The sequence below is a fragment of the Macaca fascicularis genome, chromosome 10 (assembly GCF_037993035.2).
Source record: "Macaca fascicularis isolate 582-1 chromosome 10, T2T-MFA8v1.1".
In the NCBI taxonomy this organism is placed as follows: Eukaryota; Metazoa; Chordata; class Mammalia; order Primates; family Cercopithecidae; genus Macaca; species Macaca fascicularis.
Genome location: NC_088384.1, coordinates 13,096,062 through 13,116,132, shown reverse-complemented (window position 1 = coordinate 13,116,132; position 20,071 = coordinate 13,096,062). Strand labels below are relative to the sequence as shown.

The 20,071-nt window shown below is 41.5% G+C and overlaps 1 protein-coding gene across 7 annotated transcripts in view; it reads right to left on the bottom strand.

Moving 5' to 3' along the window:
- DMC1 (DNA meiotic recombinase 1) overlaps nt 1–20,071 on the bottom strand; it is a 52,724-nt gene that overhangs the window by 17,523 nt on the left and 15,130 nt on the right. For 5 of the 7 annotated variants that reach the window (XM_005567289.5, XM_074003765.1, XM_005567290.5 and 2 more), the window contains 7 exons: nt 19,099–19,151; nt 16,778–16,819; nt 14,381–14,453; nt 3,662–3,753; nt 2,240–2,313; nt 1,996–2,110; nt 630–690 (listed from right to left, as the gene is read on the bottom strand). In XM_005567289.5, coding sequence (XP_005567346.1) covers nt 630–690; nt 1,996–2,110; nt 2,240–2,313; nt 3,662–3,753; nt 14,381–14,453; nt 16,778–16,819; nt 19,099–19,151 — 510 coding nt within the window. Of the gene's footprint in view, nt 1–629; nt 691–1,995; nt 2,111–2,239; nt 2,314–3,661; nt 3,754–14,380; nt 14,454–16,777; nt 16,820–17,589; nt 18,001–19,098; nt 19,152–20,071 lie in introns of those variants that run through there. The other 2 variants (XM_065522120.2, XM_065522122.2) reach the window with 2 other exon arrangements.

Sequence of the window (20,071 nt, the reverse complement as noted above, 5' to 3'; positions counted from 1 at the left end):
CTCAGCCTCCCGAATACCTGGGATTACAGGTGCATGCCACCACGCCCAGCTAATTTTTGTATTTTTAGTAGAGATGAGGCTTCACCATGTTGGCCAGGCTGGTCTCGAACTCCTGACCTCAGGTAATCCACCCATCTCGGCCTCCCAAAGTGTTGCGATTACAGGCGTGAGCCACTGCGCCCGGCAATAAAGTGATTTGTGATATATTTGTGTCCACATAAAGACTAATGATTTTGAAATTCTTTTCTTTCTTTCTTTTTTTTTTTTTTTGAGATGGAGTCTTGCTCTGTTGCCCAGGCAGGAGTTCAATGGCACGATCTCGGCTCACTGCAACCTCCGCCTCCCACGTTCAAGTGATTCTTCTGCCTCAGCCTCCTGAGTAGCTGGGATTACAGGTGTGCGCCACCACACCCGGCTAATTTTTGTATTTTTAGTAGAGACATGGTTTCATTATGTTAGTCAGGCTGGTCTCAATCTCCTGACCCCGTGATCTGCCTGCCTTGGCGTGCTAAAGTGCTGGGATTACAGGCATGAGCCACTGTGCCCAGCCTTGAAATTATTTTCTGTTTTACCCTTAACCCTCTTTATGTTAACCTCTGTGAAATAAAAAGTAGAATATTGGGGCTTACGTCATAGTTGCTCCTGGATCGGCAGTCATTTGATTGGTGACAAAAACAGCCACATTATATTCTGTATCAAGAGATAAAATTTTAAAACTATGAGAAAGGCTATATATATATATATATTTATTTATTTATTATTTATTTATTTATTTTTGGAGACGGAGTTTCACTCTTGTTGCCTAGGCTGTAGTGCAATGGCGTGATCTCGGCTCACCACAACCTCCGCCTCCTGGGTTCAAGTGATTCTCCTGCTTCAGCCTCCCGAGTAGCTGGGATTAGAGGCATGCGCCACCACACCAGGCTAATTTTATATTTTTTAGTAGAGACGGGGTTTCTCCATGTTGGTCAGGCTGGTCTCGAACTCCCGAACTCCCGACCTCAAGTGATCCGCTCGCCTCGGCCTCCCAAAGTGCTGGGATTACAGGCGCGAGCCAAGAAAGGCAATATAGATATTTAAAAGTTCATCGTTTAGATTTTAGAGTTTAGAAATATTGCATCATGAATTTATTTTATAAATAACATCATATTCCTATTTTTCATTGACAACAAAAATTATTTGTTATTATTATTATTAAGGTTAGAATAAATATTTTTGGGCCGGGCACGGTGGCTCAAGCCTGTAATCCCAGCACTTTGGGAGGCCGAGACGGGCGGATCACGAGGTCAGGAGATCGAGACCATCCTGGCTAACACGGTGAAACCCCGTCTCTACTAAAAAAATACAAAAAACTAGCCGGGCGAGGTGACGGGCGCCTGTAGTCCCAGCTACTTGGGAGGCTGAGGCAGGAGAATGGCGTAAACCCGGGAGGCGGAGCTTGCAGTGAGCTGAGATCCGGCCACTGTACTCCAGCCCCGGCGACAAAAAATAAATAAATAAATAAATAAAAATAAAGAATAAATATTTTTGGTTTAAAAAAACAGTTGTAAAGCTGGGTGCAGTGGCTCATGCCTGTAATCTCAGCACTTTGGAGGTTGAGGTGGGCAGATCATGAGGTCAGGAATTTGAGACCAGCCTGGCCAACGTGGTGAAACCCCATCTCTACTAAAAATACAAAAAATTGGCCAGACATGATGGCAGGTGCCTATAATCCCAACTACTCAGGAGGCTAAGGAGTAAGAATCGCTTGAACCTGGGAGGCGGAGGTTGCAGTGAGCCGAGATCGTGCCACTGCACTCCAGCCTGGGCAACAGTGCGAGACACTGCCTCAAAAAGAAAAAAAAAAAAAAAAGAGTTGTATTCTCATGAAGGTAATTTTATTAAAAAAAAAAAAAAAAAAACAAACCACTGCCTCCTGACATTATATTCCAAGCTTCTCTGCAAAGTATACTTGACAAACATAGTCACAGATGCCATTTTATTTTAAAGATATACCTTCTGAGATTTTTTGGAGTCGTGACAACATCTGGGCCAATTTTTGCTGCCGTTCGGCCAACTCTCCACGGCCACTGAAATCCACTCGAAAAAGTGCCATTATTGAATCGATAATCTACACAGGATTAAGGTAAAAATAAACATGCATTTGGAAATTGAAGGAAAACGTTATTTGAATAGAGATCAATAGAATAAAAATATTATGCTAAATAGCTCTGTGAAAGCAGTATTTAAAAGCTTGTACCAATAGTTTGAAGATGCCAGCTTCTTCATGGAACTTTGCTGCTACATAATCAAGTAGCTCCATCTGATGTTCACCTGGTGGGAAATGCAGTGAGAAAATGTTATAAAAGTTGAAAGAAGCAGAGGCTAAGATCATTCATATTCTTGGGAGCCAGGCAAAAGAAAGTCCTTGAAGAATTCTCTTATTTATTACTTTATTAAATATTATCGCAGCCTGGCATGGTGGCTCATGCCTGTAATCCCAACACTTTGGGAGGCCGAGGCGGGTGGATTTCTTGAGGTCAGGAGTTCAAGACCAGCCTGGCCAACATGGTGAAACCTTGACTCTACTAAAAAAATACGAAAATTAGGCCAGGCGCGGTGGCTCATACCTGTAATCCCAGCACTTTGGGAAGCCGAGGCAGGCGGATCATTAGGTCAGGAGTCCAAGACCAGCCTGGCAACATGGTGAAACCCTGTCTCTACTAAAAAAAGAAAAATACAAAAATTAGCTGGGCACGGTGGTGGGCGCCAGTGATCCCAGCTACTCGGGAGGCTGAGGCAGGAGAATCGCTTGAACCTGGGAGGCTGAGGCTGCAGTGAGCAGTGATTGCACCACTATGCTCCAGCCTGGGCGACAGAGCAAGACTCTATCTCGTTTAAAAAATATATATAATGGCCGGGTGCGGTGGCTCAAGCCTGTAATCCCAGCACTTTGGGAGGCCGAGTCAGGCAGATCACGAGGTCAGGAGATTGAGACCATCCTGGCTGACACGGTGAAACCCCGTCTCTACTAAAAAATAGAAAAAACTAGCCGGGCGAGGTGGCGGGCGCCTGTAGTCCCAGCTACTCGGGAGGCTGAGGCAGGAGAATGGCGTAAACCCGGGAGGCGGAGCTTGCAGTGAGCTGAGATCCGGCCACTGCACTCCAGCCTGGGCGACAGAGCGAGACTCCGTCTCAAAAAAAAAAAAAAAAAAAAAAAATATATATATATATATAAAATATACAAAAATTAGCTGGGTGTGGTGGCACGTGTCTGTAATCCCAGCGACTTGGGAGGTTAAGGTAGGAGAATCGCTTGAAGCCGGGAAGTGGAGGTTGCAGTGAGCCGAGACTGCACCACTGCACTTCAGCCTGAGTGACAGAGTGAGACTCCATCTCAAAAAAAAAAAAATTATTGCATATTCTGCCTTAGCATATATACCAAATGCTACATTATCCAAAAAGAATGTTACTCTTCATTTCAAAGACTAAGAATAATAAATAATTTAAGGGCACTTTATTATCTAAGGACCTACCAGATGATAAAATTTATAGACTGAGTAAATTAATTTAGAGAAAATTAAAATAGAAAAAAAGTATCAAAATGTTATATCACTCAAGTAGTAAATCAGTGCTGCCAACCTTACATTGACCCAAGCATCCAACTGCATGGGGCTCTTACTAGTATATGCACGTGCATAAAGTACGTTGTCCAGTACTGCATCATGGTCTACATTGAAGCGATCAGCAATGTCCCGAAGGCGATCTGGACGGCTGGAGTATGCCAAGATTAAGGATCCAATAAATCAATTATAAAAAAGCTTAGACAACCACTACAAAACATAGTATCTTACATAAATTAACAGAGAAGCCAAACAATGTACCTGTGAAGGTATTCTAGAGGATGCTAGCAACCATTTAAAGTCTATACAAGATTTGTTTTTTCATAAGTGCCTCAACTTACCATAGGTAGTGATAATGGTCATAGAAATGTGGGGCAGTAATGAATTTAACTATTAAATGATCAAATCTTTACAATAACCTTGGAAGCTAGTTTTTATGGCCTATTTTACATTTTACAACATAGGACACTGGGAAACAGAGATTAGGCAAATGACTTGAGCTTATGCAGCAAATCGGTTACAAGAGAAAAACTGGAAACTAAGCTTTGTGAGTCTTTTTGTTCTCAGATCTACAATAGATAATAGACCTATAATAGATAATATCACTGAATTATAATTCAGTAACTGCAAAGTAGATTAATTCACTCTCTTCAAAACCCTCATTTGCTCAATATGAAATAGTTTACTATATCATTAATCACGTGTTATTAAATGATAAATGTGACTACATGAACCAAAGGGTCAAAAAGGTAACTTCAAGGGTCCAGAAGAGAAATATAGACCAAAGGTTTTTTTGTTTGCACAGGTTTTCTTTTTCTTTTCAAATCTTACTTGGAAAGTATACAGAGTTTAAAATCTACTTTCTTCTAAAGGAATTGTTAGCTTTTTTTTTTTTTTTGAGATGAAGTCTCACTCCGTTGCCCAGGCTGGAGTGCAGTAGCATGATGTCGGCTCACGGTAACCTCTGCCTCCTGGGTTCAAGCAATTCTCCTCCTTCAGTCTCCTGAGTAGCTGTGATTACAGGCGTAAGCCATCATATCTAGCTAATTTTTGTATTTTTAGTGGAGACGGGGTTTTGCCATGTTGGCCAGGCTGGTTTCGAACTCCTGACCTCAAGCGATCTGCCTGCCTCGGCCTTCCAAAGTGCTAGGATTACAGGCATGAGCCACCATGCCTAGCCAGGAGTTGTTAGCTTTCTGAAATTAGCAAATTCATAGGGAAGCAAACTAAGTGCACCTGCAAAGGTATTTTGGAAGAAGCTAATAATCACTTCTATCTATAAACTATAAAGGAGTAATAAACATTTTTTTTTAGGTCTTTGGTGATCCCAACAATATGTCTGAAGTAAAATGAGGTAAAATTAAATGCATGTTTGTGCCCTTATTTCACTTTGTTTATAGAGTTTACATAACACTGATCCTAGTATAAGTAACTGTAAATCAAGGACTATTTATAATCTTATTTGTGATGTTTGCAATTAATTTAATAACTGTTTAGTTGAATTGTCGTTAGGATTTCCCAGTCATTTATAGCCTAATGCACTAGATATGTTCTTGTTGTTAGAGCTTTGGTAACGGCCACAAAAATCTTCCATTGCTATTGAGTATACCCAGTAGATGTTTTTGGTGGACAAGTTAAAGACAGGGAATTGGAAGAGTCAATAAAAACATTTTTATCATGTCAGCTTCTACAAATCCCAGACACTATGTTGTGGCAGGCCAGGTCTTACTAATGCAGGCCTCCATAACAACTGTTTCAGCACTGACTGAGTGGTTAAGTTAAATACTAAAAGTTCAAAGTGCCCTTATACAAAGGCTGGAATGTAACAAAAGCCCACCAAGAGTTTGGCCCAGGCCTTTCCTGGGTCTTGAAGCATGACAAGTTAACGAAGGAATTCTTAACAGTACCTGTTTAGGATTAAACGAGTTTTATTGGGGGTCTGAAGAACTCCCCAGGTCTCCACAAACAAGTTATTGGGGGTCTGAAGGAACTCCCCAAACCTCCATGATTTAGCAGGAGACAAGATAAGGGCAATCACTCCAGCACCTGGACCCATTTAGATTAAGTAAATTTACTGAGGCTCCAGAGGAAGGTCTTTAGGATTCAGATCTTAGTTATAGATTAAAAGAAGTTAATCACTTATATCTTTTTTACAAATTTTATTTTATTTTTTTGAGATAGAGTCTCGCTCTGTTGCTCAGGCTGGAGTCTAGTGGCACAATCTCGGCTAACTGCAACCTCTGCCTCCCAGGTTCAAGTGATTCTCTTGCCTCAGCATCCTGACTAGCTGGGACTATAGGCGTGTGCCACAATGCCCGGCTTATTTTTGTATTTTTAGTAGAGACAAGGTTTCGCCATGTTGGCCAGGATGGTCTTCAACTCCTGACTTCAAGTGATCCGCCCACCTTGGCCTCCCAAAGTGACTTATGTCTTTAGATGAATGTACACTCACAAGTAAATATATAGCTGAGAAGGTATATAAGCTCGGGAAGACTTTGTAATTTTGAGTTGGTCTGATGTTATTTTCCAGGTCTTCTCCCTGTAAACAGTTACAGAAACAAAAACTCCCTCCTTTCCCAGTTCATCTGCATCTCATCATCGGGCCACAAGAATAAGCAGCCTGATCCTCGGTTTGGTCTGAGAACAATGTGAACAGGGGTATAAAAATTGGGCTTAAATCCTCAACAAAATACTAGCAAACCAATTCAACAATACATTAAACAGATCATTCATCATGACCAATTGGGATTCATCTCAGGGATGCAAAGATGGTTCAACATACACAAATCAATGTGATATATCATATCAACAGAATGGACAAAAAACATATGATCATTTCAATTGATGCTGAAAAAAGCATTTGATAAAATTCAACATTCCTTTATGATTAAAAAAAAAACCTCAAAAAATTGGGCATAGAAGGAACATAACTGAACATAAAAGCCATATACAAGAGACCCACAGCTAGTATCATACTGGATGGGAAAAAACTGAAAGTCTTTCCTCTAAGATCTGGAACAAGTATGCCCACTTTCACCACTGTTATTCAACATAGTACTTGAAGTCCTAGCTAGAGCAATCAGACAAGAGAAATAAATAAAGGGCATCCAGATCGAAAAGGAAGAAGTCAAATTATCCTTGTTTGCCTATAATAAGATCTTATATTTGGAAAAATCCAGACTTCACCAAAAAACTGTTAGAACTGATAAACAAATTTAGTAAAGTTGCAGGATACAAAATCAACATACAAAAATCATTAGAATTTCTAAATACCAACAGGGAACAATCTGAAAAAGAAATTTAAAAATTAATCCCATTTACAATAGCTATGAATAAAATTAAATACCTAGAAATTAACTTAACCAAAGAAGTGAAGGATCTCTACAATGAAAACTATAAAACATTAATGAAACAAATTGAAGAGGACACACAAAAACCAGAAAGATATTCCATGTTCATGAGTTGGAAGAATCAATACTGTTAAACTGTCCATACTACGCAAAGCAATCTACAGAGTCAATGCAATTCCTATCAAAATACCAATGACATTCTTCAGCGAAATAGAAAAACAATCCCAAAATTTATATGGAATCGCAAAAGACCCAGAATAGCCAAAGCTATCTTGAGCAAAAAGAACAAAACTAAAGGAATCACATAACTTGACTTCAAATTATACTATAGAGCTATAGTATCCAAAACAGCAAGGTATGGGCATAAAAACGGACACATAGACCAATGGAACAGAGGATAACACCCAGAAACAAATCCAAACACCTACAGTGAACTCATTTTCGACAAAGGTGCCAATAACATTGGAGAAAGGACAGTCTCTTCAGTAAATGGTGCTGGGAAAATGGGATATTCATATGCAGATGAATGAAATTAGACATCTATCTCTCATCATATACAAAAATCAAATAAAAATGGATTAAAGACTTAAATCTAAGACCTTGAACTACGAAACTACTAAAAGGAAGCATTGGGGAAACTCTATAGGACATTGGACTGGGTAAAGAAAGATTTCTTGAGTAATACTACACAAGCACAGGCAACTGTGGATATAAAAAATTCCTCTTGAAAGGTTTTAGCCTGTAAATTGTTAAGTACAATGAGCTTTGAGATCCTCTCCAAGGAACCGATGTATCAGTATGTTCAGCTCCCCTGTTCTTTGTTCTCCATTTTAAAGTTTAACTGCCTTGTTCTTCTTGCTTTCTTGCTCCTAGTTTCAGTAAACAACCTTTTCCACCAGTTCTAATCAGTAGTTCACATCAGTTCCCCTGGTCACCTGCTCTGTCCTGAGTCACCCCTGGTCACCTGCTCTGGCGTGAATCACCTTTAGTCACCTGTTCCTAACCATCCTTCCCGCCAAACTACTCACTCCACCACTCCGACTCATACCCCTGCTCTTTAGAATAGCCAATTGGGGCCGGGCATGGTGGCTCACGCCTGTAATCCCAGCACTTTGGGAGGCCGAGACGGGCGGATCACGAGGTCAGGAGATCGAGACCATCCTGGCTAACACAGTGAAACCCTGTCTCTACTAAAAATACAAAAATTAGCCGGGCGTGATGGCGGGCGCCTGTAGTCCCAGCTACACAGGAGGCTGAGGCAGGAGAATGGAGTGAACCCAGGAGGCAGAGCTTGCACTGAGTGGAGATCGTGCCACTGCACTCCAGCCTGGGCAACAGAGCGAGACTCCGTCTCAAAACAAAACAAAACAAAAAAACAATAGCCAATAGGAATTCACTTAGACTGTGCAGTCCAATCTTAGCCAACAGGGGCATGACACAGCAGTAGGGGCTATCTGAGTCAGGAATAAAAACCCCTTCCCCTCCCTTGTTCAGGTGTGCTCTCACCATTGCTTCATCAGTGAGTCACACCCTTTTATAGAAGTAAAATTGCCTTGCTGAGAAAATATTTCCAAACTATCCATCTGACAAGGGATTAATAACCAGAATATATAAAAAGTTCAAACAACTCTCTATAGGGAAAAAAAATTTAATAATCTTATTTAAAAATGGGCAAAATATCTGAAAAGCATTTCTCAAAAGAAGTGTGAAAGGAAAATATCTTGGGTCCCCAAAATCACTAAGGAAAACTCAAACTGGAAACTGCTTATGGCAAACCTGCCTTTCATTCTATTCAAAGTCACTCCTCTGCTCACTGAGATAGATGCATATCTGATTGCCTCCTTTGGAAAGGCTAATCAGAAACTCAAAAGAATGCAACCATTTGTGTCTCACCTATCTGTGACATGGAAGCCCACTCCCCACTTTGCTTAGAGTCTTCCTGTCTTTGCTTCAAGTTGTCCCACCTTTCCAGACTGAACCATTGTTCTTCTTACATATACTGATAGATGTCTCATGTCTCCCTAAAATGTGTAGAACCAAGCTGTGCCCCAACCACCTCGGGCACATGTCGTCAGGACTTCCTGAGGCTGTGTCATGGGTGCATCCTCAACCTTGGCAAAATAAACTTTCTTTTTTTTTTTTGAGATGGATTCTTGCTCTGTTGCCAGGCTGAAGTCCAGTGGCACAATCTCGGCTCACTGCAACCTCCCTCTCCTGGGATCAAGTGATTACAAAATCCTGCCTCAGCCTCCTGAGTAGCTGGGACTACAGGCACATGCCACCATTCCCGGCTAATTTTTTTTTTTTTTTTATTTTAGTAGAGACAAGGTTTCACCATGGTGGCCAGGATGGTCTCGATCTCCTGACCTTGTGATCTGCCCACCTTGGCCTCCCAAAGTGCTGGGATTACAGGTGTGAGCCACTGCACCCGGCCACAAAATAAACTTTCTAAACTATCTGAGACCTGTCTCAGATTTTCTGGGTTCACAGAAGACATACAAACGGCAAATAGCTATATGAAAAGGTACTCGATGTCATTGATCATCAGAGAAATGCAAATCAAAACTACAATGAAACATCATCTCACCCCAGTTAATATGGCTTTTATAAAAAAGACAGGGAAAAACAAAACCAGGCATGGTGGGTTATGCCTATAATCCCAGCACTTTGGGAAGCCCAGGTGAGAGGATCACTAGAGCTCAGGAGTTGGAGACAAACCTGGGCAACATGATGAGACCCTGTCTCTACCAAAAAGATACAAAAATTAGCTGGGCATGGTGGCACATGCCTGTAGTCCCAGTTACTTGGGAGGCTGAGGTGGGAGGATCACTTGAGTCCTGGATGTCGAGGGCAGCAGTGATCCATGATCATGTCACTGCACTCCAGCCTGGGCGACAGAGCAAGTCCCTGTCTCAAAAACAAAACAAAACAAAACAATTTAAAATGAAAAAACTTGGGCTTATGCTGAAGGGAAGTTCAGATCGTTTATAAATATTTATTAACCAATTATCATATGGAATTAATTACCATATTAACCAATTACCAAGGTAAAGCATTATGGAGGATATAAGGAGTCCTAAGACAACCTATGCCCTAGGTAAATTTAAAACATAATTAAGGAGGCAAAATATAAACATATAAAAAGAAAAATATCAAGAGACAGCAGTGTAAGTATGAGACACCCAAAGAATGAGAACATTCCGATATGGCCCTTGCCACAGTGCCCTGCACCCCCATGCAGCTGTTCTTCTCCACTCTCTCTTGCATATGACTTAACTCCTAACTATTCCTATTGTTCTTAATAAAATCCAATTGCAGGTCAGGCATGGCGACTCACGCCTGTAATCCCAGCACTTTGGGAGGCTGAGGTGGGCGGATCACCTGAAGTCGGGAGTTCTATACCAGCCTGACCAACATGGAGAAACCCTGTCTCTACTAAAAATACAAAATTAGCAGGGCGTGGTAGCATGCACCTGCAATTGCAGCTACTCGGGAGGCTGAGGCAGGAGAATCGCTTGAACCCGGGAGGTGGAGGTTGTGGTGAGCCAAGATCGTGCCATTGGCCTGGGCAACAAGAGTGAAACTCCGTCTTGGGAAAAAAAAAAATCCAAATTGCCCAAACAGTGGCTGCTAATCTGCAAGAACAATTCTTTCCTCTCTGAGAGGAGAATCATCCTTAATCAATTGTTTCTGAAACCGGCTGAACTCCAGCTGAGCCCCATATTAAAGCCCTGTACAACATTTCACCTTCCTTCCCCAAGTTAAAAGGCTCTTTCAGAGTCTTCTCATGCCTGGCATTTCTGAAAAGGGACTTCTGCAAACAGTTCTCTGTTTTGTTTTCGAAGTGAGTATTTTAGATAGTAAATTCTATAATAGGTCAAGAAGGACAATATTTTCTAAATTGAGTTATTAGGGAAGATTAGAAAAAGCAGACCTTGAAATGAGAGCCTTAAATGATTTGTATGATTCAGAAAGACTGTGAGATGGGGATGCAAGGAGCAAATACCCAAGAAGATAGAAATATACCATGCAAAGTTCTCTGTGACCAGCCAAATTAACAGCCAAAAGTAAGAGCAAAATAAAGGCACTTTCAGACATATTAAGGTTCAAAGTTTACCACCTGGATTATATTTCTGAAAGAAATACTTAAGTATTATAGCAAAACAAAAATACAGGAAAGAATAACATTTGGGATGCAAGAAACCATAATGAACAAAGAAAACAAAAATCTTTATAGTTAAATCTAAATAACTGCTGATGTACAATGTTTTTAGATTTTTTTTTCTTTTGGTAGAGACAGAGTCTTGCTATGTTGCCCAGGTGAATCATGAACTCCTGGCCTCAAATGATCCTCCTGCCTCAGCCTTCCAAGTAGCTGGGATTTATAGCCACCACACCCGGCTAATTTAAAATTTTTTTCATAGAGACACTATGTTGCCCAGGCTGGTCTGTGAATTCCTGGCCTCAAGTGATCCTCCTGCCTTGGCCTCCTGAAGTTCTGGGATTACTGGAGAAAGACCAGACATATGTGCAAATTTTGATAACAAAGCATGTTTACAGGCAATGGGATGGACTAAAACGGATTCATCTCTTTGCCTCTAATAGTGACAATGGTGAGTAACGAGCTTGGAGAGGCAGGCTGGGGCTTCACTGTGAATGGCCTTACAAACGTGCATAGGTCTTCTTTGTTATTAAAAATAATTTCCTCTGAATACCTCCTCAAACTAGTATGTTTTTTCTTCCTTTCTTTTTTTATTGAGATGGAGTTTTGCTCTTGTTGCCCAGGCTGGAGTGCAATGGCACGATCTCGGCTCACCACAACCTCCGCCTCCCGGTTCAAGTGATTCTCCTGCCTCAGCCTCCTGAGTAGCTGGGATTACAGGCATGTGCCACCACGCCTGGCTAATTTTGTATTTTTAGTAGAGACGGGGTTTCTCCATGTTGATCAGGTTGGTCTCGAACTCCTGACCTCAGGTGATTCACCTGCCTCGGCCTCCCAAAGTGCTGGGATTACAGGCGTGAGCCACTGTGCCAAGCCGTCTTCCTTTCATTGGTCAATTTCATACTGCCTCCTTCCCTTATTGTTTATTTACATAAAGCTTCTATCACCTCACCCTACGGCAAATGTTTGCTTGAACTCCTAATTTTGAACTTCAGTGATCTTTCTCAGGCTGTATCCTTAAAATCCATGTGTGTGTAACATTGCTGACAACTCTTTTCGTCTTGAAACTTTCCTTTTGCTTGACTTTTACAACCAGATTTCCTTCTACTTCCTCTGTCTCTGGATTCCTCATTTTAGTCCTCTTCCTAAATATAAACATACCTCAAAGTTATGTTCTCCATTCTCCTCTCTTCTCTCTCTATAAGTTCTCTTTCCCACTTGGTTAATTCGTCCATATCTCTGGGCCTACCCCTTTCTCAAGCTGAATTCAATATTTCCAGCTGCCATCTGGATATCCTCATGTACATCATATTCAATACATTAAAATGACGGCTGGGTGCAGTGGCTCATGCCTGTAATCTCAGTACTTTGGGAGGCCAAGGTAGGCAGATCGCTTGAGCCCAGGAGTTGGAGATCACCCTGGGCAATCTGGTGGAACCTGGTCTCTACAAAAGATTAAAAAAAAAAATTAGCGGCCGGGCGCGGTGGCTCACGCCTGTAATCCCAGCACTTTGGGAGGCCGAGGCGGGCGGATCACAAGGTCAGGAGATCGAGACCACGGTGAAACCCCGTCTCTACTAAAAATACAAAAAATGAGCCCGGCGCAGTGGCGGGCGCCTGTAGTCCCAGCTACTCGGGAGGCTGGGGCAGGAGAATGGCGTGAACCCAGGAGGCGGAGCTTGCAGTGAGCCAGGATCGCGCCACTGCACTCCAGCTTGGGCGACAGAGCAAGACTCCGTCTCAAAAAAAAAAAAAAAAAAAAAATTAGCCAGGTGTGGTGGTGTGTGTCTGTAGTTCCAGCTACTCAGAAGGCTGAAGTGGGAGGATCACTTGACCCTGGGAGTTCGAGTCTGCAATGAGTGTAATTGGGTCACTGCACTCCAGTCTGGGGAACAGAGCAAGACCTTGTCTCAAAAAAAGAAAAAAAATCAGGCCCGGTGTGATGGTTCACACCTGTAATTCCAGCACTTTGGGAGGCCAAGGTGGGTGGATCACTTGAGGTCAGGAGTTTGAAACCATCCTGGCCAACATGGCGAAACTCCATCTCTACTAAAAACACAAAAATTAGCCAGGTGTGGAGGTGCACATTTGTAAACTTAGCTACTTGGGAAGCTGAGGTTGCAGTGAGTCGAGACTGCACCACTGCATTTCAGCCTGGGTGATGGAGAAAGACTCTGTCTCAAAAAAAAAAAGTAAAATTAGTATATTAAAATGAAACATCACCTTTTCTCTGAAACATGATCTTTCCAGTTCTATTGTTAGCATTGCATAACTATTCTCCCAGTATCTAGACAAAAAACCTGAGCGATTTCTCAAACCTCTCTTTCCTTTGTCTACCACCTATAGCCATCAAGTCCTATCAATTTTCCTCTCTAATACTTCTTTTACTTTTCTTTTTATTCTTACCACTTCCAACCTAGATCAAGTTCTCATTACTTGCCTAGAATATTGCTAAAGTATCCAATTTACACCTACCATCTTGTTTCAAAGCCTTTCATGTCTAAGATCCCAATCATCTTTCTAGCCCATATCCTGGAATACCTTATACTTTAATTAAACTGCAATTCTTTCTGTAACCCAAACAGGTTCTGCCTGTTTTCCCTATGAACTTTCACCCCCTTCACACCTTTCCCTTCATTTGGGACCATGACTTTCAGTGAGTCAATAATCTTTCAGCCAGGCGCAGTGGCTCACCCCTGTAATCCCAGCACTGTGGGAGGCCAAGGCGGGCAGATCACCTGAGGTCAGGGGTTCCAGACCAGCCTGGCCAACATGGCAAAACCCCATCTCTACTAAAAATACAAAAAAATTAGCCAGGTGTGGTGACACATACCTGTAATCCCAGCTACTCGGTAGGCTGAGGCAGGAGAATTGCTTAAACCCGAGAGATGGAGGTTGCAGTGAGCCGAGATCGCCCCACTGGACCCCAGCCTAGGCGACAGAGAGAGACTACGTCTCAAAACAAAAAAAACAAAAAACTTCTAACTATTGAGCAAAATCTTTAGAGAAGTAAGAGAATTCAAAATGAAGATGACATAATTTCCTCTCATGTATTTGTTTTGTCTCATAAACCCATATGAAGAAGTGAAACCTCATTAAATAAAAAGTGATTTGAGAACTTAACCAGTAATTGTTTTCCCTTTAGTTTGTCTCATTACTACTGGTTTACTGGATGACTACAAAGATGGTATATCTCAGACAAACTCTTTAGTGGTAATATTCCTATATCACAATATTATGTTAGCAACTTTAAATAAAAAGGTTACAAAGTATTTTCTGTATCAATGAAGATAATCTTTCCTCCTGGGTAGCCACCAGCTCCTGGAAGTTGAGCTGTCACTAGGAAGCAATTAAAAATTTATATTAATAAGAGTGAATAAACTTTGTACAAATGACTATATAAATACACATGGAATCTGCTGTTGCAACTCTTTAGTACATTTTACAAAGAGTCATGATCCTTTCGTTTCTAAACATGTTATATTTTCATATTACTTAACCAGTGGTGAAATTATAAGTATTCTGCCAGCATAGCCATAATTCTACAAATAATTTCACTATCTTTCACAATGGAAGATATTCGTGAAAGTTAGTTCTCCCACAGAATGGAAATAAAATTTAAATATTACTAACTTTCTTTTTTTCTTTTTCTTTTATTTATTTATTTATTTTTGAGATGGAGTCTAGCTCTGTTGCCAGGTTGGAGTGCAGTGGCGCAATCTCAGCTCACTGCAATCTCCGCCTCCCAGGTTCAAGCAATTCTCCTGCCTCAGCTTCCCAAGCAGCTGGGTCTACAGGTACGCGCTGCCACGCCCAGCTAATTTTTGTACTTTTAGTAGAGATGGGGTTTCACCATGTTGGCCAGTATGGTCTCAATCTTCTGACCTCATGATCTGCCCACCTTTGCCTCCCAAAGTGCTGGTATTACAGGCTTGAGCCACCATGCCCAACCTACTAACTTTCTTTCTACAAGAAATAGTCACAAATATGGCCGGGCGTGGTGGCTCGTGACTGTAATTCCAGCACTTTGGGAGGCCAAGGTGGGTGGATCATTTGAGGTCAAGGGTTCGAGACCAGCCTGACCAACATGGTGAGACCCTGTCTCTACTAAAAATACAAAAATTAGCCGGGTGTGGTGGTGCATGCCTGTAATCCCAGCTACTCTGGAGGCTGAGGCAGGAGAATTGCTTGAACCCGGGAGGCAGAGGTTGCAGTGAGCTGAGATCATGCCACTGCACTCTAGCCTGGGTGACAGAGCAAGACTCCGTCTCAAAAAAAAAAAAAAAAAAAAAGAAAGAAATAGTCACAAATAGGCATGGTGAAACCCCGTCTCTACTGAAAATACAAAAAAATTTTAAAAAGCCGGGTATGGTGGTGCATGCCTGTAATCCCAGCTGCTCAGGAGGCTAAGGCAGGAGAAAAGCTTGAACCCGGGAGGCAGAGGTTGCAGTGAGCCGAGATCACGCCACTGCACTCCAGCCTGGGTGACAGAGCGAGACTCTGTCTCAAAAAAAAAAAAAAAAAAGAAATAGTCACAAATATAATTTATGCTATATAACTAAATTAAGTTACCTTTCAATTACTGTATGTCAAATTTTAAAAATGAATTTACTTTTTTTTTTTGAGACAGATCTCACTTTGTCACCCAGGCTGGAATGCAGTGGCACGATCTTGGCCCACTGCACCCTCCACCTCCCAGGTTCAAGTGATTCTCCCACCTCAGCCTCCCCAGTAGCTGGGATTACAGGCACGTGCAACCAGGCCTAGCTAATTTTTTTATTTTTTGGTAGAGACGGGGTTTCACCATGTTGACCAGCCTGTTCTCAAACTCCTGACTTCGGGAGATCCTACTGCCTCAGCCTCAAACTCCTGACTTCAGGAGATCCTCCTGCCTTGGCTTCCCAAAGTGCTGGGATTACAGGTGTGAGCCACCATGCTCAACTGCAATCACTTTTTATGTAGTAGTAGTTAACATTAAGGAGCTACTTTATACCAGGTATATACATTATTTCATTTACTTTTCAAAACAATCCTAAGATTTGGCACTATCATTTGAATTTTATTGGTGGGGGAAATTAGAGAAGTAGAGTAACTTGCCCAAGGTCACACAGCTACTAGTGATAGAGCCAGGACTGAAGTCAGGCATTTTGATTCCAGAACTCCTTTCTTAACCACTTTGCCAAGTTCCTTCTCCATAGCCCAAAGAAATGCACAGTAGTGTATTTGTGGAAAAGGAGATACCTTTGGTTATTTTGTTTAAAACAATTTTGTTTTTAAGTCTCTCTTAGGGCCAACTTTACACCATGGAAAGTGAAAGATTCTAGGACTCAATAGATTTTGTGTCACTCTTCTAAAAAAGATATAGAAAAGATGGAATGGGAAAAATTGAGACAGTGTATTCCTCACCAACACATTCATATACCCATTCAACGTCTCTCTATTTCTACTCAGGTGTCCATAGTGTAGCAAATACATCACCTCAAGGATCACACATTCAAAGACCAGCTGTATAACCACGGGCAGTTTACTTAATCTGCCTATGTTTTAGTTTCCTTGCAAGTATGTTCAGATTATATGAGATTATTTAGAGTATCAGGCACATAGTAGATGTTTGAGAAATAATAGCTATGATTATTATTGTTATTGTTGTTATATATCCTTACCACAGAGGGTATGAGAGAGCTGGGTTTTTCCAGTACGAAATTCTGTGAAATACAGAAAAAAAAGATTTAAAAAATGCGTAATTTCTAGATATTTTCATAAAGAATAAAACATGGCCTCAGAGTATTACTGTTTTCTTTTTCTTTTCCAACTGACACATCTTACTTATAAAGTATCTCGGGTGTTATTTTTTATTTTTTTTTTGAGACAGAGTCTCGCTCTGTCACTCAGGCTGGAGTGCAGTGGCACGATCTTGGCTCACTGCAACCTCCGCCTCCCGGGTTCAAGCGATTCTCCTGACTCAGCCTCCTGAGTAGCTGGGATTACAGGTGCCTGCCACCACGCCTGGCTAGTTTTTGTATTTTTAGTAGAGATGGGGTTTCACCATATTGGCCAGGCTGGTCTCAAACTCCTGAACTCAGGTGATCCGCCCACCTCAGCCTCCCAAAGTGCTGGGATTACAGGCGTGAGCCTGTATTTGTTTAATATAAATTAATTTAAACCAAGTTTTCCTTAGTTGTATAAATTAAAGTTTAAGACCCTACCACATGGGGTAAAGTGCAGTGACTCACACCTGTAATCCCAGCACTTTGGGAGGATGAGATGAATGGATTACTTGGGGTCAGGAATTCGAGACCAGCCTGGCAAACCCCATCTCTACCAAATATAAAACAATTAGCTGGGCATGGTGGCTCATGCCTGTAATCCTAGCACTTTGGGAGGCCAAGGCGGGCAGACTGCATGAACTCAGGAGTTTGAGACCAGCCTGGGCAACATGGTAAAACGCCATCTCTAGTAAAACATAAATAATTACCTGGGTGTGGTGGCGTGCACCTGTAGTCCCAGCTACTTGGGAGGCTGAGGCAGGAGAACTGCTTGAACCTAGGAGGCAGAGGTTGCAGTGAGCTGAGATCAGGCCACTGCACTCCAGCCTGGGCGACAGAGCGAGAGTCCACCTCCAAAAAAAAAAAAAAAAAAAATTTAGCCAGGCATGGTGGCAGGTGCCTGTAATCCCAGTTACTCAGGAAGCTGAGGCAGAATTGCTTGAACCCAGGAGGCAGAGGTTGCAGTGAGTCAAAATGGCACCACTGCACTCCAGCCTGGGAGACAGAGCAAGACTCCATCTCCAAATAAATAAATAAATAAAGTAAAATACCCTACCACAGGAAAGAAAGCCTGGGGCTCCCCTACTGAACTGAGGTCCTCAAAGGGGAGCTGAAGTAGTCTCAAATTGGTGCCATCCCCTAGTTACCAGCAAAAGCAAATTCTTTCTGGAGGAAAACTTTCCTACTTACCAGTCCAGGTCCATTGAACTCTCATAGATTAAAATCAAACAATAAGCTCAGAAACACCAATAAATACAGAAGAAGGTAAGCCACTAAGATGAGTCAACAGAAATAATGAAAACCAGATTTAATGCCCAAGTCAACAGAAAAAAACAACAAAAAACAGATTTACTTATCCAAGGATAGCAAATACTGGAATTCCCAGATGTGACACACAGTGTAGCTATGCGTGAATTGCTTTTTAAAAATAGACAATAGGATAGGTGCAGTGGCTCATGCCTGTAATTGGAAGGAATGCTTGAGTCCAGGAGTTCAAGAGCATCTTGGGCAACATAACGAGACCTTGTATCTATTATTTTTTTAAAAAGATAGAAGATATAATCGGGGAAGAGAGAATCTAGTCTCTATGTTCATGGAACATTATTGCCTATAAATAAAATCAGCCTCATTATTCAATTACCTTTTAAACAAATAAGTGAAAAAAATCTATTATTGGCTCAGTGGCTCACGCCTGTAATCCCAGCACTTTGGGAGGCCAAGGCGGGTGGATCACGAGGTCAGGAGATCAAGACCATCCTGACTAACACAGTGAAACCCCATCTCTACTAAAAACACAAAAAAATTAGCCGGGCGTGGTGGTGGGCGCCTGTAGTCCCAGCTACTCGGGAGGCTGAGGCAGGAGAATGGCATGAACCCAGGAGGCGGAGCTTGCAGTGAGCCAAGATCGCACCACTATACTCCAGCCTGGGCCTGGGCGACAGAGCGAGATGCCATCAAAAAAAAAAAAAAAAAAAAATCTATTATCTTCTATAAGAATCACAAAAGATGAAAAATGTCGATAAGAACCATCTGTTAATGTTGGTATATATTTTCGTTGCAGTACAGAATGATCTCACATTATGATAATTGAGATTTTATAATTTCCAAAATAGTTACAATTTATTGTTGGTTGTTTATTTAATTATATGTGTATGTATACACATAGATGTGTGTGTGTGTATAAAATTTCATTTAACAAAATATTTGGTTCTACCTACCTCCAAAAGCTTCTGTAATTGCCATGCTTTCAATTCCACCTCCTAGCAACTTACTAGAAATAGAAAGAAAGCATTAGTAACAGGAACAGAAATAGAAATATTAAGGGAGGAGAAAGTATTCATATCATTAGTATCCTTCCTATCTATCTATCTATCTATCTATCTATCTATCTATCTATCTATCTATTCTATCATCTACCTATCTATCTACAGAACATGAACAGCAATTCTTGGCTGAACAAATAGCATGCCACTTGCTCAGATCACAGGTTCTATTGTGTACGGGCAAGTGGATCAGCAAAACAAATGATAAACCCTATTGTTCTTACTTCAATAGTGAATGGGGCCTGGGAATACTGCATGCTGTAGGCTTAACAAATAATAATAAAAAAATTCTTTTAAGAAAAAAATTTAAAAATAGTAAATGTGTTAGCAAGGCTTTGTGTCTTACTAGTCTTTAGAATCGAATTGAGTTACAGATCATCTTAGTTATTATTATTATTTATTATTACTATTATTTTTTGAGACGGAGTCTTGCTCTGTCACCGAGGCTGGAGTGCAGTGGCATGATCTTGGCTCACTGCAGCCTCCGCCTACCAGATTCAAGAGATTCTCCTGCCTCAGCCTTACAAGTAGCTGGGATTACAGGTGCCTGCCACCATGCCCGGCTAATTTTTGTATTTTTAGTAGAAACGGGTTTCACCATATTGGCCAGGTTGGTCTCGAAGTCCTGACCTCAGGTGATCCACCTGCCTTGGCCTCCCAAAGTGCTGGGATTACAGGCATAAGCCACCATGTCTGGCCCATCTTAGTTATTAATTGGGTATTTAATATTGTGCTGGAACTATGTTTCTAAAGTCAATTGAATTTTCAGTGTTTTTTCTTTTTCTTTTTTGAGACAGGATCTTGTTCTGTAGCCTGACACAGGGCTAATTTTTTATTTTTTGTATGGCTGGGGTCTTGCTATGTTGCC